This window comes from Simochromis diagramma, unplaced genomic scaffold (assembly GCF_900408965.1).
Source record: "Simochromis diagramma unplaced genomic scaffold, fSimDia1.1 OVJJ01000717.1, whole genome shotgun sequence".
Taxonomy (NCBI): domain Eukaryota; kingdom Metazoa; phylum Chordata; class Actinopteri; order Cichliformes; family Cichlidae; genus Simochromis; species Simochromis diagramma.
In genome coordinates, this window is record NW_024387503.1 from 68,035 (window position 1) to 87,728 (window position 19,694).

The 19,694-nt window shown below is 39.7% G+C and overlaps 1 protein-coding gene across 6 annotated transcripts in view; it reads left to right on the plus strand.

The window, feature by feature from the left end:
• The window catches only part of slc12a7b (solute carrier family 12 member 7b), an 84,888-nt gene that overhangs the window by 39,908 nt on the left and 25,286 nt on the right, over nucleotides 1-19,694 (plus strand). For 5 of the 6 annotated variants that reach the window (XM_040018806.1, XM_040018807.1, XM_040018810.1 and 2 more), the window contains exons 2-4: nucleotides 15,653-15,744; nucleotides 16,795-16,926; nucleotides 18,008-18,154. In XM_040018806.1, coding sequence (XP_039874740.1) covers nucleotides 15,653-15,744; nucleotides 16,795-16,926; nucleotides 18,008-18,154 — 371 coding nt within the window. Of the gene's footprint in view, nucleotides 1-6,791; nucleotides 8,149-15,652; nucleotides 15,745-16,794; nucleotides 16,927-18,007; nucleotides 18,155-19,694 lie in introns of those variants that run through there. The other variant, XM_040018811.1, reaches the window with a different exon arrangement.

Below are 19,694 nucleotides of genomic sequence, written 5' to 3' on the forward strand. Positions count from 1 at the left end.
TCTACTCTAAATATGGTACCTCAGATAAGTCCTTAACTAATAAGCACGCACAAGTTAAATGCCTATTTTCTCCTCTATCTACTGTTGCTATCAGCTATAGTAGCTTTTATTTGCATAAGCCTGGGTAGGGGAACTCCAGGCCACAAGGGCCAGTGTCCTCCAGTTTTTAGATATCACCCTGGATCAATACACCTGATTCAAACGATTAGTTCATTACCAGGCTTCTGGAGAACTTCAAGATATGTTGAGGACGTAATTTAGCCTTACAAATCAGCTGTGTTGGATCAAGGACACATCTAAAATCTTCAGGACACCGGCCCTTGATGCCTTGAGTTCACCATCCCTGGCATAAGCGCTTAGCCTTCACAAACATGGTACATTTTAGAGAATGGAATCACCAGACACCCTACAATAGGATATTTTCACAGTACTTAACTCATAATAAATTATGTCCTCAAAGTTGAACTTAATCAGTATCTGTTTTATCCAGAAAGATAAAGCTATCTCACTTCAGTTATGTCATTTATGAGATTGTCAAGCACACCAATACTGTCACTAAAGCCTGTCATCAATGTTGCCATAAGACAGAGTCAGTCTCCTGTCAGGTTGGGATTGAATAGGGTCAGGTTGGCAATTGCATGCAATCCGTTTCTGATAATACAGCAATTAACTGTAAGAAAAGCACATATCTGTTGTTGTCTACATAAACAGTTTTGCTGGAATATAACCAGAGTTTGTAACATTTATTTGCAAATCTTTAATGTCTTTGAGAGTGACGGCAGTTGGTGCAAGTCGGACTGCAACTGTTTGCAGAACGGTTGCACTAATTTTTTTCCAGCTTGTTTTCAGTTAGGAGGTAGATTTATCAAGCATAGTGTTGGGTTTTATTTATTTTTGGTTGAGATGATTTAATGTAAGTTTATTCAGGTATTATGGTATTTTAATTTATTTAATGAAATAAATAAACACCCTTAATGAATTCCTCCAGCTACGTATCTAGAGCTGCACGATTAATCGTTAGAAAATCGCGATCTCGATTCATACTTATGTGCGATCTCATTTCCAAATGACAACGATTTTAAAAAAAAAAGAAAAAAAAAAAAGACGATGACGACGATTGTACCGCATTTTGATCCGGGACGTAATCTGCATGAAAACAAGCGCTCACTCTTCCTGCTCAACAAATGACAAGGGCGGAGCCTTATACCACGTGATACAGAAGCTGTGCCGTGTGATGCTAAAATTAGCAGGGAAAAAACAACGTAGAGCACGTCAGGGATGACGAGAAAGTGACTGGAGAAAATCCATCCCGGTCAACCACCCAAACATCAATAACGGGAACCTTATACAGCGCCTCCCTATACACGTCGAACTCCCGCAGGCACAAAGAAATTACGGAGGCTATTACTTATCACCTGACCAAAGATATGGCTCCCATCAACACTGCAAAACGAGGGATTTAGGAAAATGATCAACACCCTAGACAAACGCTACACAGTGCCGTCCCGCAACTATTTTTCTATTGTTGCACTACCTGCTCTATACACGCAGTGTCGTGCAACGGTGGAGACGGAATTTCAAGCAGTACAACATTTTGCGGCAACGACAAAACGTGAGACATTTGTTGTTTTTATGTTTATTTATTGTTTTTATGTTCAGTCTCAACTGTTACGAAGTTGATGTGCAGTTAATAAGTGCAATAAATATTTATACTGGAAAAGAAAATCGTGAGAGAATCGTGATCTCAATTCTAAGCCAAAAAATCGTGATTCTCATTTTATGCAAAATCGTGCAGCCCTATACGTATCAGTGTGTCATGTTTACAACCGTTACACTGCTCTTACAGTGACATCCAACCAAAAAGTCAACTTTACATGATGTTTAAATCCAGTATTTACTGACTTTTTTTTTATTTTTCCAACCAATCATGTGGGCTTTGGCACATTTTTACTGGCAAACCATTTTTCATGTGCTTACATTCTGCAGATTATGGGTGTGCACCACTATGACTTTCATGTTCCTAGCTCAAACAGACCAATAAACATGAAAGGAATGCTTTGGTAAAGGTCTGGTTAGAGTCCAGCCACATTTGAACAGCTCCCAGAGTGCTCCCTCTTGGGCGTGTGGGTTTCTCACAATAACTATTAAGTAATTTTGGGTCGCTATTGATTTGACATTGTTTCCATTATCAAATGCGTTAGGCAGCTGCAAACTGCCTGCTTTTCTGTTACTATCAGCGTGGAGTAAATCTCTGCTGACTAATTGTTTCATTACTAACTGTTTACCAGATACATGGTGGAAACAAACCAAGAATTATCTGAAGTGGCAAATTGAAGTCATAAAAGTGGGCTTCCATTTTTTATTTAAAATATTGCAAAGCCTAAAAACATTTGGTAACCTCATAAAAGATGTGTGTGTGTGTTTGACATTACGTGAAAGGTGCCTATTTGTGTACTTTTAAAGATACCGTTTCTCTGTGTTGGTGATGTAGCATCACCTTCCTTGCAAGTAATGGATGCTCACCAAACACATTTTGACATAATACATAAAATATCCTTTCATATTAACAGCCTTTTGTTGTAATATCAGTTTAAATATCTACCATTATCCCCCATATTGAACATTCTCATATTCTAGGAACCAGATGCTGGCAGTAGAACAACCATTTAATATTCTTGTAAATCACCTTGGTTACATTTAAAGTGGCCTTAGGAGGATATTAGAGAGGATTTTGTGGCTCTAGATGAAATCCCAGAATGTCTTACCAATTGCATTTACAGTTTCTCATGTACACGTCCACCTTCAAGCACATGCTGTTTGCTTCATATTGTGAGACAGTGACACCATCTGGAGAAGAGTGGACTTGATCATTTGTACCTTTCATCAGGAGAGGATGGTTGGCACGGACTATGTGACTGACTGTGACAGTAGCATCTGATTTTTCTAACTGCTGTATTTAATCACCACAAAGTCAGTGTCTGTAAGCTATGTGTGAAATACAGTGTGCATGTAAACCAGCCAATACGTGAACAGTTATCTATTCCAGTAACTGTTTGAAGTGACAGGTTGTGTCTAAGTGCTTCTAACGCTAAAACAGAATACCTGTATTTGGGGAATATGTGATTGAAACATTTTTTAAGCTTGCCCATTATGGTCAGTGTTGACTTTTAAGTCTACTGTTTATTCCAACTGTTTTTATCCATAGTGTGATTTTGTTATTTAATGGCTTCTAAGGTGTCCTTCAGTGTTTTGAAAAGTGACTAAAAAAAGGTATTACTACTACATACTGGGGAGAGTATTAACAGAAATTAAAAATTAAAAAAAATAACCAACATGGACAAGATTACGTCAGCCCTCCTACAGTAGTACTATATTTTGATTTTGTTCTTGTCCATAAAAGAACAATAGTTATGAAAAATTTTGCAGATCAAGGATGAAAACAAATGTAAATGCTTGGCTTTTAGAAACATGCAGCTACACGGTTGAAGTCTTTAGCGTTAAGGAGAGCCCTCACAGAAAGGTTTGCACATCATTTGTGTAGCTGTTGGTTGGTTACTAATTGATGTTCCCAGCTCTGTTTGCTTTTGTAACCCTGTGAAGTACCCTGTCATTTGTCAACAGGATCGTCTGCTGTCATTGGTCGTTGCTTGACAGTTGAGAAAAGTTTAATTCGGGATCTGCTGACTTCACATCACAGACGGTCATTTAGGCTTTTTTAGCTTAAAGCTTTAAGTTTGGACAGCGCTCTATAGTCTTCTCTGTGTATAATGCGACACGTTCACACATTCTGTCCTTCGTGTCCATGCTTTGTGTTGCCCAGCAGAGCAGTTTGTTTACCTGACAGGTTTAGAGGCTTAGAATATAACACGGAGACACTTAAACACACGCACGCACGCACGCACGCACACACACACACACACACAAAGTAACAGCATCCATCTGATATCAAACCAAGTGGAGCTTGATACGACCAAAATCTTCTTACTGTGTGATTTGATAACCTCTCTTTAAGCTCTGCGTTGCCAGTTTAATGACGCTGACAGCAGATGTTCAGTTTTGTCTGCTGAAAGATGACTGAACTCTGCTTGTAACAGCGAGGAAGTCTACGTGTTTTTTTTCTGTCCTTTTAAGTTGTTATTCACAAACTGCTCCTTAAACTGGTGTATTGTAGTTGTCCCTGGCTGATGACTCTACATTGATCCTCTGCAGGTAATCTGACCAGTAGTTAACGTATACAAGGCTGGCAAGCAACACTGATCTGATTCTTACTGATTCATCTGACAGCACAAGTAGACCTTCACTTTGCCTGCTGACTTTAAAGCCATATCTTCCTCAACTCTGGGGCCTCAACTGACTTCTGTTTTATAAAAAGTTCAGGATTAGCCTAATCTGGTTAAGTGATTAGTGCCCATTTCACATGCTCTTGTACAAAGAGATTAATGGGCAGTCAGTACAAAGGAAGACAGCAGGGTTCTAGGTTGACCGGGCTTCAAGGTAATAGCTGGGGCAGAGCTGTTTCTGCCATTGTCTGTCCGGTTTGTGGGGCTGTAGCACACCTTTGACTCTTTCCAGCTGATGTCTAGCTTAACCTGATCTTAGATTAAGTATGCATCAGGGTTTTAATAGTTTTGCAATTTTCATTAGTTTTTATTTTTATTTAGTTTTGACTTCAGATTTTCAATTTTATATCAGTTTTAATTAGTTTTTACCAATTGTTTGCTAGTTTAGTTTAGTTTTTATTTTTTTGAAAATCCTTAGTTTCAGTTTAGTTTTGATTAGTTTCAGTTATAGTTTTAGTTTTGTTTGCAATAATTAAGTGTAACAAAATCCCAGTTTCATCATATCAGTCATTCTCTTCTGCTTATCCTTGGGTATGTTGCTATTCCAGCTACCATACCCTGCACCCTGGACAGGTCGCCTGTCTGTCGCAGGGCTAACACGCAGAGACAGACAACTCACATTCCCACCTATGGGTTCTTTAAATAAATAAATAAATAAATTAGGGCAGATGAACAACCATTGATACCAGGCAACTATAAAATGTATATCTTGGCCCCAATGAGACTATTAACTCTTCAGCACCGGGTGTTCGTAACTTTGGTTCAAGTGAATTGATAAACTTTTTGAAGGCAATTGACTCACACAGTTGTGTAGATATCCCAGTCCTGTTGTCTTGGGATGCATCACGCTGCCTTGCCTGGGGTTAGCTTCTGTTTTCTGGGGATGAGGGTTGAATGTGCTCCCTTACCTTCTCAAGGTAAGCTAGGTTAGCCTTCTTGTGTGAGCTTTTCAAGTGCACTTTAAGGTTTGTGGGATTTTTTTCCCTTGAGAAATGTCCCTCATAATTTGTCTCTTTCCACTACAAGACACTTGCTTCATCCAAAACACAGTCATATTCAAAGTAATCCCAAATTGGACTCTGGCGCTTTCTCCCCACTTTTCCTGACATGATTCTGCGCGTGGACGGAGCAGCAACACAGACGACTCGACTAACGTACTGCCACCTGCTGGCATAATGAGACAGCAAGAAATAAATCTGGAAACTAAACTTCATTTTCACCCTTGACTATTGTATGACACACACACATCAACGAAAACTAAACACAGTTTTGCTATAAATTCAGTTAATTTTAGTTAGTTTTGTGAACACTCATTACAGTTTTAGTTAGTTTTCCTTTTTTTGTTTTTATTTTTATTTCCGTTAACGAAAATGTTTTTTCACTTCTTGTTTTCGTTATTTCGTTAGTTTTCGTTAACGATAATAACCTTGGTATGCATGACACTAAAGCGTGGTGCTTTGAAAGCACTCACCTCTGGTTGGCCGATGTTAAAAAGAGATATTTATATATGTATGTATTAGGGGTGCAACGATACACAAAATTCACGGTTTGGTTCGATACTTTGGTGTCACGGTTAGATATTTTTTCGATACAAAAAATGTTCATGCCTTTTTAATTTGTCATTTATTAAAATTATAAATATATATTTTAACTCAAAAGTAGTTTTTAAATTTAATGTTGCTGAAACAACAAAGGGATAAAATAATAAATCTATCTGATCGAGAAATCACTCATCTTTGGAAAAGAGAGTTTATTACAGAGAAATGGCTCTTTCCAAAATAAAAGCTATACTATACGCTTCTTCTGGGCTATATTCTCAGCAGCACATTGAACATATCAGGTCCCCATAAGGAGAATCATGTGCTAACGGCTGTCTAAATGACTCGGGTCAAGTTTGTAGCATGCGCACTTGTTGTTTTTGTCTGCTTCCACTTGTCTTTGCACTAGGATGATGTCGGCGTAAATGTGCAGTCATATTCACTGTGTTCCCACTAGTGCTGTCAGCGTTAATCTCGTTAAAATGACGTTAACGCCACAACACGGCAAATCTCCGTTAACGAGCTAACTGCGCTAATGCACTAGTTCCCACCAATGTAATTGAGCATTGCGTGGCACATCCAACATACTGTTTTACTTTTGTCCATGACGCGCTTACCTTCAAGGTCATACATCACATGAAAACCAAAATAGTTTCAAACGCCACATCTGAATGAGGGTGGAGGAGGTTCAGTTCGCCATGTTGCAAGGAGAGCTTAACTTCTGTCTTGCTAGCTTGCCCTGTGCTCAGTGAATCTGCGTTCGACTACTCCGCCTAGGCTGCACTGTCGAGCGCAGATCCACTGAGTGCTCAACACAGACAGCCTCGTCAGAAGGAAAGTTGATAAAATAAATTAAAAATTTTGTATTGTTCGATACATATCCGTACTGAACCGAAAGCACTGTATCGAACGGTTCAATATCGATACGAGTATTGTTGCACCCCTAGTATGTTACATATATTCATTGATGCATGATCATTTTCAGATCATTTTTCTTTCTGAAAAACTGAACAAGTTATTTGCTAATTCAGAAATTAAATACAGGGGGGAATAAAAATTTTAATGGCATCTGTTTTTATGGTAAAAAATTTCTCAGTGTGTATGTGTGTGTGTGTGTGTTACGTCATAGTCTAGGGGTACAGGAGCACAACATAAGGGTTAAAAGGAAGGTGACCCCACCCAGGTCCCCAAAGCCAATTTACAGATTAAGGTGATTTTATTGCTACATGTTTAGACATCTTTGTGAGGACAGAAAATTATATACCTGTGGGGTACAACAGACACTTATGGGGACAAAGTGCCTGTCCCCATGAGTTCGAAGGTATTTTAGAGGCTCAAAATATGGTTTTAGTGTCACGGTTACAATTAGGTCATGGTTATGTTTAGACTAAGGGTTAGGTATGAACCTTTTCATGGTTAGGGTAAGTGGCTAGGGAAAGCATTACATCAATTAGATGTCCTGAATAAGATATGAAAATGTGTCTCATACTGTGCTGATCAATGCAATGTTTGTGACACCCTGAAGGTCAGGCAGGAGGTCAGCCCTGTACCTGTAGTTTAAATCGGTAAACACGAATCGATTCGGAACGATGTACTGCACAGCTCTCATTTCAGAGGGCATGTGGTAATTCTGCTCTGTCAGCACCACAAATGTGCTTTTTATTAACGGGGGAAAAGGATTTTTGTATCTTTCCTCTTTGCTGTGTGTGTGCGAGAGAGGGAGGCTGAGAGCACATTGACTCATCCTTCCTTCTTCCTCCAGCTCCACTAACCTAAACCAATCTCTCTGTTTTACTCCAGACTGTAAGCTTCTGCATACTCTGCTTGCTTTCTTTGCTCCTCCCCATTTTGTGTGTGTGTTCATACATGCACACACAGTGATCAGTAGCTTAGCAAGGTTGAGTGAGAGAACTTGGGTGTGTATGTGTGTGTGTGCACACACTTGGACATGTGTGCTTGCCGGTCTGTCAGCAGGAGGGTGAGGGTGCTTTGTGATGCATGGCTGATGTCGCTGATCGTCGTCGTCACAGGCCACTTTTCACACACACAAGCACCCACACACTGTCACAGAAATAGCTGATCCTCACGTTATCCACACAGCTCGGGGCAGCATTCCTGACTTCAGCACCTCACTGGCAATATCTTTCTACTTTGAGCCCTGTACTACTGGAGTTTCACAGGGACCACTGCTAGGAACCCAGCCCCCTTCCCGCCCTTCTTTTTAGCCCCGCTCCTCAGGATGGAGCACAGGGGAGGGTCTCGACAGAAGGGTAAGTTTATCTTCACTCCTTCTTAAAAGCCGTTTTCTACCCCCGCGGTCGCTGCACTGATAAATTGTGATTATATTGTGAAGAATTGGTTCAGTGTGTAACGTGCATATATATCTTCAGAGGTATAAATTTGGGTTCAACAGAGGTCGTAGTGTCTCGCTTTCTCTGTATTCAGTGTGAATTTAAGGGATCAAGATGCTTTACTCCTTTATTGTTGTTGGGTTTTTTTTGTTTTGAGACTCACAAAATCAAAAATCTCAATTTTTTGTAAAGTGTGGGAATCGATGGGCGGAGCATGGCACAAACTTTCCCAAGCAGAGTTTAGAAATTTTCCCTAAAAATAAATGCACTGACATCCAGCAAAGGGCAAAGTGCATAAAATTATAAATTCCTTCTTGTTTCTGCTCTTTCCTAATCTTGGGGTCAGTAATGGAATCTTTTTTATGCATTAACCACAGGCTAAAAAAATAGATTTTTGACTTGTAATTTTTGAATATCTGATATTCTCTCTCGGTATTGACTTTTTTAAAACCTTTGTGTCTTTTTCTGCCCACCATAGTACATTGAGCCACGGGCTAACACCGACAGTGTTAGGCAGCTTACAGCGTCATCACAGCGGACGGCTTAGTGGTTATAAATAGGATGCGTGGTCATTTATTACCACAGTGAATATAGAGGCTGAGCCTAGCCATTAGCACATCCTCAATGTACCTGCACATATATTTGGAGTAAGTAGCAGAGTGCTGATGGAGTCTAACTTTAGCCGTGGCTTCTGAACAGAGGCGAGCTGAAAGACGACTGACTGTTTGAGAGAAACATCGAGCTGCCTCTAACCATCTTCAACTGTGCAGAGCACGGTGGCACAATCAGGGAATCCCACTCTGTTATGTAACAACGCTGACTGTGATGTAAAACAATGAGTTTGGAATTGCAGATGTTGGGGGCAGTCTAGCATGTAACCATCTGGACTCTGTTTATCCTGCTCTTAACCTCCTGTGTCCTGCAGCTTTCATGAGTATCATCCAAAAAGTAATGGTGGCCACAAGGTTTGCTCTTGCATGCGTAGGTGTGTGCCACTTCAAATTAATTTATGAGCTCTAATGCACTCAAATGTATTTCTCACTAAGTGTTAATGTCTTAAATACAATTTTATCTCACTGCTGAAACACAAAACAAAGCCAAACATAATTTTTTCCTGAGCTGATTCAAATTTTTCTTGGCAGTTAGTGTGTGTTGTTAGCAAGCTTTAGCTCATGCCAAAGGTTTCTGTCCACCTTGAAAGCATTGGAGATAAGGGGCATGATGGTTTTTGCTACTTAGGCGGTTAATTTAACCTTTCTATATTTCCATTTAGTTAGCCCCAATTATATATGCCCTTCAGCAATGTCGCATTTGTTGAGGTCACGTAATGCGCTATAGCACCAGCAGTCTGTCCTCGGCACCTGCAAAAGTGGATCATGTACACAAACACACACAGCTTTAACCGTCAAACCCACCTGCATTCATTCATCACACATTACACAAGAGGCTTCAGCCTGCTCGTTCCTTATGTTTTTTTATTGCTCAAATCCCAAACTCTTTCTTACATTTGAATCATTTTGCCATCAGTGTATGAGGGAAAACTGCACTAATCATCACAAATAATTCTGCTACTTAAAGCTCACTTTTTAAAGTGTGCTGCTCAATACTGCAAATTGAACATTTGCAGTATTTGTAGCTTTAGTGTTTTGCTGTAACATGAGCTAATGCAGGGTTAGGGACACGTTCTTGTACCTGGTTGCTCTTACTTAGTCTGTACCAGCTGTGATTGAATATGCGGCTCTTTAACTGCAAGCCGGTCTGCTCCATTCACCGGGACGTACCTTACATGTTCTGTCTGCTGTATCTGCTTTTTTTTGCTGCCTCGTAGTATGTTTGGTTCAGATACTGCCTGTTTGGATGAAAACATCTGCTTGTTCTGGACGGAAATGAGGGGGGATTAATGAGTGTGTGAGAGTAAACATTACAGAAGATTTGGAAATGATGACCTGTGTGATGAAGGCAGGGTTACACAGTGAAAAGATCAGGCAGGAGCAGTTTTTAGGCTATGGTTGGCAGGAGACTCTTGCTTTCTTTGCTGTGATTATTTAAATATAGTGAAGGTTGGACACTGATGTTGGTTTTGTTTGGTTTAATCCTCTAATGCTGGGCGAGATGAATGTGTGTTTAGGGGCTACTATGGTTACATAAATGGATAATCATAAGAGGAGCATCCAGACGGGGAATATCAGCTGAGCATAACCGTGTGTGTCCTTTGTTTGACATGCTATAACCTTTGCTTTGACACTTCACTGTAAACTGCTGATCTGGTTATTCATGTGTCCACATTCCTTCTTCTTCTTTTTTTTTTTTTACATGTAGCACTGGCTGGCTTTTTCCTCACAGGTGCATATTTGCAAACATTTATATCCTTTGCTCCTTTTGAACTAGATTGCAGTGCACCATCAGCAATCTTGAGCTGACTTGAGAACAGATGATGTAAGGACTTTGCATCAGCAAAGCAGGATGGTTAATAATCTTGGTGGAATGATTACCCAAACAAAGGGGTAGTTTGGGGCAAGGCAGGTTTATTTATAAAGCTCATTTGAAACACTACAGTCATCATGATGCTTTAGTTTCAGGCAAAAATAAAGAGGAAAGAACCAGAACAAGACTTTTGCTTATTTGTTTCTTTATGATATGGTTGATGATATGATTCACACGAAATTTAGGATTAGACTGCAATCAAATGGGATCTGATCATATTTAAACAAAAACACAAGATCACTGAAAGCAGGGTGAATTAGTCCAAGGTAGATGGCAACTTCTGCAATGTGAACAGAGGCCAACATCTGTTCACACCATGGCGATATGTGAATCTCAACCATGTGCCTGTGGACCCCTCCATGCAAGCACACTCACACACATACAGTGACATTTGCGCTAAACCATTCCAGATTATACTTAAGACAGAGGGACATGTGCAGATAATCTTCATCTTCTGTTGAATCCCCCCGTATTTGTCCCTGTGATCCGCCCCTTCCTCCACTAAATAATCCACTGCAACAATCACTGCAGCAATTGCAGTATGGGGGGTTTGTGGCACCTGGCACTTTTTCTTCGTTTAGGATGTTGAAGTGCGTCTTAAGGTCACCGGAGGATTCGATCACCTCAGGGTGAGACAAATTTGTCGCCCCACACAGACTAGTTGAGATATTTTTAGAACAAAGGAGCATGAGATTGCAGATTTAATTAACAGATGACATCAGTATTCATGTCGGACACAACAATGTGATCCAGATAAAGAAGCAAAGAAAAATGGATGCATAAATGAACAAAAGTTTTTATAATAATGCAGAAAGTCTCTCTGGTTTCTGTTGGCTTGTAGTAAAGAAGGGGTAAAGCCCCTTGATAGTTTTTATTTATATTGTTTTTATTAAATAACCTTAAAGACATCACTTCACGCGCTGCAGATAACATCGTTCGGAAAGCTACAACCATGCAGTTAAACTGATAAATCAACTCACCGTCTTTATTGTGTATTCAAACATTCATAGCTATTTTACACTTTTCAGATCACAAAAAATCCTGAACATTCTTGACGTTGAAAGTACTTCATAAAACAATCATGGCTTGATACCTGTATATTAGAGAAATTAGATGCCTTTGAAAAGTCCATTAGGGTGTCTTAAGTGCAGCGTGGGATTGTATTACCAAAGATCCTTCCTTCACTTGAGGACAGGTGAACGGTTCTCTTCACTTCCTGACTGACGTCTTAACCAATTTACATATGGACTTAAAACAGAAACCTCACCTGATTTGGAAACATTGACAGTTTTAGCCTGCTGCCTGGTCTCAAAGAGGATTTAGCCAGAGTCATTTAAGACAATGATTACCGGTGGCGTGTAGCACTGAAAAGAATAGCTAAGTGATGACTGGCTAAGGCTGACTCACCTTTACCTGCACTTGCTTCATGCTTTGCCTTAAATTCATTCATCCCACACTCTGTGAAATATTGTGTCCCTCCCTGATGTTCTCTACGTGCTGTCCCACATAGAACACTCTTTTACAGAGTGTCACAGTACAAGGACGTAATGACTTTCTCTGTGATTACCAACGGGCTAAGCCACTCTACAAGCCTCTTATTCCCCCAGCAGCTGGATCAAGCAGCAAAAGTTACTCGTGAAATCCCCTCTGCAGTAGGCAGCTCTGGCTGCTGATGAATGGAAGAGGCCCAGCACTGACTGGTTGCGAACTATCAATCTAAACAGGTGGAGAGATGCAGTGCACTTATTTTTGGGCCAGTGTTTAAACTTCAGCTGTTTTGCTCTGGATAGGCTCATCACAGACAGTTGTGTTATTTTTAAGTAGAATAGTCTCATTTTATACTGTGGAGCTTCAAACAGCAACTTTATTTACACATATTTACATTTGAACCACTCAGTATTAATACTGACCTTTGCATGTTTCAGTTAAAAAATGCCAAATATAAGCAGATCTTCTGCTTTCCTGCATAATTTAATAACATCAATTCATCTTTTACCTCTGTATTAAAATATAAGCATCTTCTTTTTTAAAAGTGATCAATTTGTGACCCTTTAACTTCTTTGAAGTTAAAACTAATGAGCTGGAGTGCTTAAAAAGACTCCAGTTGTCACTTGCATAGTCTTCGCCCAGATAGAATTGACCTCAGTTTATGTGTGCATGCATGAAAGCAGCATTTGAAGTGGTGTGGCTTTTTGTGAAAAACATAGTTTGCTGCATTTTTTGTGTCGGGATATAAAGGAGTTGTCCACTTAATTTTTCTGTTTTCTGTCGTGGGTTTGTTCTGCGTGGGTGCGTTGGTATGAACTCTACACACGACACCTCTGTTTATTTTTCTTGAGTTCCATTTGAAGCTCATATTTATTGCTTCATTTTTTGCCTCATTGGACTTTATTTATAGCGTTTTATTGGTCATAAACACACAACCTATTTTTGACTGTTTTAGTCTCTGCACAGCAGACTTCAACTGCTTAAACGTCTGTTCACTCCTCCTCACTTTAATATTTCTGACACTATAATGTAATTACCTGCAAATTAAACTAATGGAATGGCACGCACACACACTCACACATTCTCTCTCTCTGAGATGATCTTTATTTATCACATTTATCTGGATTTCACACACCATCACACCCTGCGCTCTAAGGTGTCCGTTCATTCAAAAAGTTTGGTTCCGTGCATTGCTGTGTAGTTTGTCAGCCCAAGCAGCAAAGACGTGGTTCTCAGCTTGGTGCTAGAATGTCCCTTCTGAAGACGGCTGGGTCGCTGTGGGTAATACAGAACAACTACAAGATTCATCATGCAGTTGACAAAGTAGACACAGAGGAAAGACAGCGTGTTTCAAAAACCTCTGCTACAGACCATAAAATAACCAGTGTTATTAATCTTGATGAGGAAAAACATGGGAACCAATACTTGTGTTGTATTTTCAGTGAGAAAATATCCAACACAACTCTTGGTTGCACTGTTATGTATTTTTAAGAATACGAAATATGTTTTGTGTGATCTGTAGTAATGTCTTTGATATTAGTCTTTCCATCTATATTCTCACTGTCCTTTGCTAACTTGCACTTACAGAGTAAGACTTAATTTCTAGTTTAGGTATAAATTATTTATGGATATCTCATCACCATGATGTGGGTTATTAAAAATGCAATGATGTGAGAGTCAGATGCATGACGCCAAAGTGGGTTTAGTGTATGTCCAAAAAAGAAATAAGACTGATTACATCAGATAACAATTGTTAGCAGGAGTCACTGAATATAGCAAGTAATGTATTAATTTTAGATGGAATCACGTCCACCTGTTGGATTGTTTTTTTTCAGTAGGATGAAAATACAAACCTTGCCCCGTCCTCAGGATGGATGGTTACAGGCGTGTTCTAATAGACTGTACTGTCAAACAAAATTCGAGTCTTATTTTTGAACCTGTTCCAAAAAAAAAAAAACCTCCTTTAGACATCTTCAGGGATCACCTCAGCAAATAATGAACTTTTTGAATAATGAACTGAATAATGACCTCCGTTTAACAACTTTAGATATTACATGGACGAGATGTCTTGGAATTAGAGCAGGGCGATATGACCAAAAATATTTATCACGATATACATTTGAAAATTTGAGATAATGATATAACTGACGATATAATTGACACTAGAAAAAATCCTTTACAACTCCACAACTTTTTTAGTGCAAAAAAAAACAACAACATCAATGTATTTTCACTTAAACAAGCAGCTTTTTTATGTGCATTAAAGTTATATAAAAAATTAACAGTGCAAATGCAAATTCCTTGCTGACAGTTTAACCAAAAGGCGTTTCCAGTGGAAACTGGCCAACATATCCTCAGCATAACCATGTATAATATCCACAAAACTTAAAAAGAGGTTATACACACACAATACGGTAATATTATGTTGAAGCACAGTACGTATCACTCTGCAAGGCTCCTGCCTACGATAGCCGTAATGCTCCGACAATCCATCAAGCGGTGCGGCTTTGTAGCTTAGCAAAGTCGCCGTGTACATAAAATAGTTTTGAGGTCAGTAAACACAACCAGAATTCATACATAAGGTACACGGGATTATAAGGGACACTGTCGATTTTCAGAAAAATCAAAGGATTGATTTTAAGTGCGCCGTATTTTCCAAAACACTCGCTAATAACGATGCCCCACTAGCATGCTCTACCAAAAATAGTGCTTTGTTGTGTATCTGATGGACGAAAGCTAAACCAGTTCCACACCACTGAAGTTGCAGCATTTTTACAAACCAATTCTGGTTCATCTGTTTCATTCAACGATCCGCTTTTGCCCTTCTCATTCTCTCTCGCCGCCGTGCTTTTTCCGCCATGTGCGTATGAAAACAAAGGCACTGCGAATGCGTGTTTTACCCATATTCTATCCTGATATTTCATTTTCTTATCATTGCCCAACATTATACCGGTATTACCGTGAACGGTATGATATGGCCCAGCCCTACTTGGTATAAGTACTTGTCCAAGGTAATTTATCATATTTTTTCAGAGATAACACCATCTGCAATAGCTTTACTAGTGGAGAATAGTTTCATTGTCTTCTTAAAAGATCTTTCTGGCTTCTCCCATTCAATGTTTTTCTGCTACCAGCGTGGTGACATGACATTTGTGGCAGTCCCCTTTATTTTGAATTCACTGAGTCAACCAAACTGTCAGGAAGTTCTTGGATATAAGAAGAGGAACGCCTTACAAATGGAAATATGTGATAATGATTTGCATAAGCAACCAGCTGAAGTTTTCTTTACTTCCACTGAACATTGTCAGGATGAAGATCCATGAACAGCATTATTATGTACTGTGGTTCTTACAGCAATTGTTTTCCAGTCACTGGTTATATTGAGTTTTGGTTACACGATGTGTTAAATCTCCTCTGCATTTCACATAACGAGAAAACTGTGTTTCTACAGGTGATGGAGTCCCAAAGGAAAACAGTCCTTTTATCAACAACACAGACGACAAAGGCAACAGCTACGATGGCACCAACATGGCACTTTTTGAGGTAACTGCCCAACATCATCATGTGGATGTCGCTATCATTTCACAAGCCAAGGAGTGTGTTCCACTACACAAGGAAATGTGACTGTGCTTAGGCTGGGAAGGAGAAAGCCCAAACTCCACAGTAAAAACTATAAATTCACCAGAACCCTGCCTGAACCTTATCTGCAGCCTAAGTTGGAGCTAGTCTGTGAAGCTCAAACCATTCATTAATGCCAAGTATGCTGGAACAACAGTCTAAGTTGTGGTGAACTAAATAAATAGAAACTCGCAGAGGTAAAAGCACCAATTTACCCTTAGCTCAACAATGTGTCAGTTAAGAAGTTTATTTGCCATAAAAACTGGTACATTCATTTAACTCCATTCAGCTGAACCTTTGCCTGCTGCTTGCCTCTGCCATTTGGCGGACCTTGTTGCTCTGTGGTCACTGGCGCTTGTGTAGAATCAATAAGACAGCCGCGGCTTTTGGTTCTGAAGTTGATCCAGGAATGCTTTTCAAATATGCTTTGAATGGATGAAAATACAAAATTTTGCACAGTTTGTTTTGCAAATGGAAGACTTCATGCGATAACTGCCCATCAAAAGGCCAAATTAAACTTTGAAGTTTTTCCTTGATGTGATATATATGAACATATAATTCCTGCAAGCCCAAAGTTCAAGCATCAGGCTGCTCTGAAACATACTTTCTGTTTCTACTCTTGGCTCTGTATGAACTTAATGAGAGCAGATTTCCTGAATATGCTTCTCAGGTACACGGCTCTGTCTGTGAGCATGAAAGCCCCACCAGCCTATTCTTTTCTTTTAGTATTCAGCCAGTCAGAAGGTAGATGGCTTAAAATGAAGACAGTAGATGCACTGGCTGCACTAAAGCCCAGTATAAGATCTAAAGGAATGATTTTGAAAAACAAATCATACAAGGCTGCTAGTAAAGTTCAGCTATAACAGTTTTGAGCCTGAAATGAGCATAAAAGCTCCCACTGAATGTCATTTTGAAAAGGTCATTTGTACAAGACTGCTGCTGTTTAGCTGTTAAAGATGAGTTTCTTTATTGCAGGAGGAAATGGACAGCAACCCCATGGTGTCATCCTTCCTCAGTAAACTCGCAAACTACACCAATCTCTCACAGGGTGCACAAGAGCACGAGGAGGCTGATGACGATGAGGGCCCAAAGAAGAAGGCTGTTAAGGTAAAGAAGCACACACTGTAGTGGAGCTTTTAGTTTGTGTTTGCATGCATTACATACATGGTAATGTACAGTTGCATATTAACAGTTGTTCTTTTAAATCTGCTGACCTGTCATTATATAACCAGGTCTTTGACCGATGAAGCCACCGCTGTTTGTTTTTGTTCTCTCAACTTCTCTGTGCTTTTCCATCTTTAATACATCTCTTAAAACTTTTTTGTTCCTCAGAAAAAAATTTTATTATTATTAATATGCGTGTGTGTATTACTGCTTAGAGGAAGTCTGTTTAGTCACTGAGTCAACATTTCGTTTTGTGAAACGGCTACAGTGAAAAACAGATTTTGCCAAGTAAACAAGAAGAAGAGGCAGGGTCAGGCTCATTTCAAAGATAAAATTCTGATAAACACCATCACCAGTCCAGCACAAGCCTTTCCTTCAGCCTCTCCTTCGATGCTTTTGTTTTGTCATTCTTTGAAAAGAGTAGTTTCCACAGTGCTGCCATGCTTTTGTAACCACAGCCTGGGTCACATCCCAGTTGCCCCATCTCGTCCCAATGTGTAGAAATGGGCCTTGAGCACCTCCCACTGGCTTTTAGGAGCATCTTACTAAAGAAAGAAGTGGATGCCATTCTTGGCATTCTTGCACCTCTTTGCCTGAAAAAGTGGGACGAGTATCTTACATTTGGAGTTAGATGGTGGGTAGGCCTGTCATTCTCCCTGCGGTCTTTCTGCTTGTTGTTGTGAAAATACCATTCCTTGCAAGGAATAAGATGGAAGTCAGTTGTACTTTTGGGGTAGTGGTTTTGACTTATACAGTGTTTAATAATGTGTACTTTCTTTTACACTCTGTCTTTATTTCCCTCTTTGCTTCTGCTTCTTTGTCTCTGGTGATGTTTTTTAATCGTTTTATTTATGGCTGTAAGGGTTTCAGCAGTTTTCAGTTTGCACAGCAGTTTTCACTTCTTTCCTCTGTTGTCATATCCTTAATCACTCCTTCCATCAAACACAAATATTTTTAATGTTTTCTCATCTTCTGCTTTGTCGCTTCTCTCCCAAATCCTCCCCCTGCCCTTCCTGCCTTACAGAGCCCTCAGATGGGGACGTTCATGGGTGTCTACCTCCCATGCCTCCAGAATATTCTGGGGGTCATCCTGTTTCTGCGCCTTACCTGGATTGTTGGCACTGCCGGCATCTTGGAGTCCTTGGCTATTGTCGGCTTATGCTGCTCATGTGTGAGTACTTCATCATCACAGTCTATGTGTTTGTTTCTGAGTCTCTCTCTTTTTGCTTTTTCCCCCTAAAATGTGGCATTAATGCTTGTCTCAAGGCCTAAAGAGTTTGTGAATTAGAAGATTATAAAAATGCAAGTTTTAAACAGCCACAGCTGCATGGCTGATGTGATCTGTGACAATCCAAAGTAGAAAACAACTGTGGAAACTTTAGGCTCACATGGATTAGTTACACATATGCTCAGTATGCTGACCTTATTATTTGAAATTAGGCCATGTTACCATGATCATTGTGCTAAACATACTCTAGGTCCATGTTGCATTACAGTAAAGGAAGTATGACTGGTTATGTGCAGAGTAAACGTTGATGGGTGTTTTGTGTTCCCTTCTAATCTCACACCAAACCTTTGTCCTTGAATTTACTTCCTGATTATTTTTTATGATGGAAACCATTTCAATGTATTGATAAATGATAGAATAAGAGGAACTGGAAGGAGCTGAATATTATTTGTTCTTTATCAAGGGCTTTAGCTTTTAACTCATTAGAACAGGATTATGTAAGAGTGTGTGCATGTGTGTGTGCACGGCTGAGTGTTTTTGCTGATTTTGGGTCCAGAAGCTGCTTCGGTTGGTTGACAGCCATAATGAATGGCCAGCAAGATGACTTAGTGGCCACTGATCCCTCCTATATTTAGCCACTGTGACTCTCCATTTCTCCTGCTCGTCCAGCTTCTAATGGTACCTGACTTGACGTGTAATCCGTCCATCTGCAAACTGTCAGAAACATGACGCCGTCCACACCCACACAGTAGCTATATTCACCAATCCCATGGCAGGCAATGGATTATTTCAGCTTAATCAGGCAAAGTAGAAAGGAGGAAAACCCCAGACCCTAAATGCTTTTTGTCTCATAATTAAATCTTCTAATGGCATACCATCGTCTGTTTGAAGAGTAACACTGCCTAAACAAAGAATCACCCGTGAAGTGCATTTCCATTAATAAACCCATTCTTATCAAAACTTTACATTTTTAATATCCACAAATTATCAAATTTGAATCATGTTATTAATGATCTTATTAGGTGTTTTATATTAGATATTTTGGACCCTGCAATTCATAATATTATACTGGGACACCCAACAGTGAGATCACCCACTGTGAGTAAGCAATTGGCAACATCGGGAAGGGAAAAACTCCTGCTCTCTCTTTTTAGTCCCTGTCAGCATTTTGGATCAACTGGAGGCTTTTCCCACCTGTGCGGCCCTACTTGCTTTATATGTGCAAGTAGGGCCGCACATGATTTTGGCTTCCCACAGTTAAATAAACACGATTATTTAAAATCCAACACACACACCTGATAATCAAAGCTTCTGTTTGCTAAGCACAGCCAGCAAAAGAAAGTTGGATTAGAAAGATGTCCATGTGAAGTTCAAGTATGAGATAAATAAGAATAAAGAATAATAAAGTATCCTTTTAGGTGACAACACATATGTTCAGTAGGGGTGCAATGATACACAAAATTCACGGTTCGGTTCGGCTCGA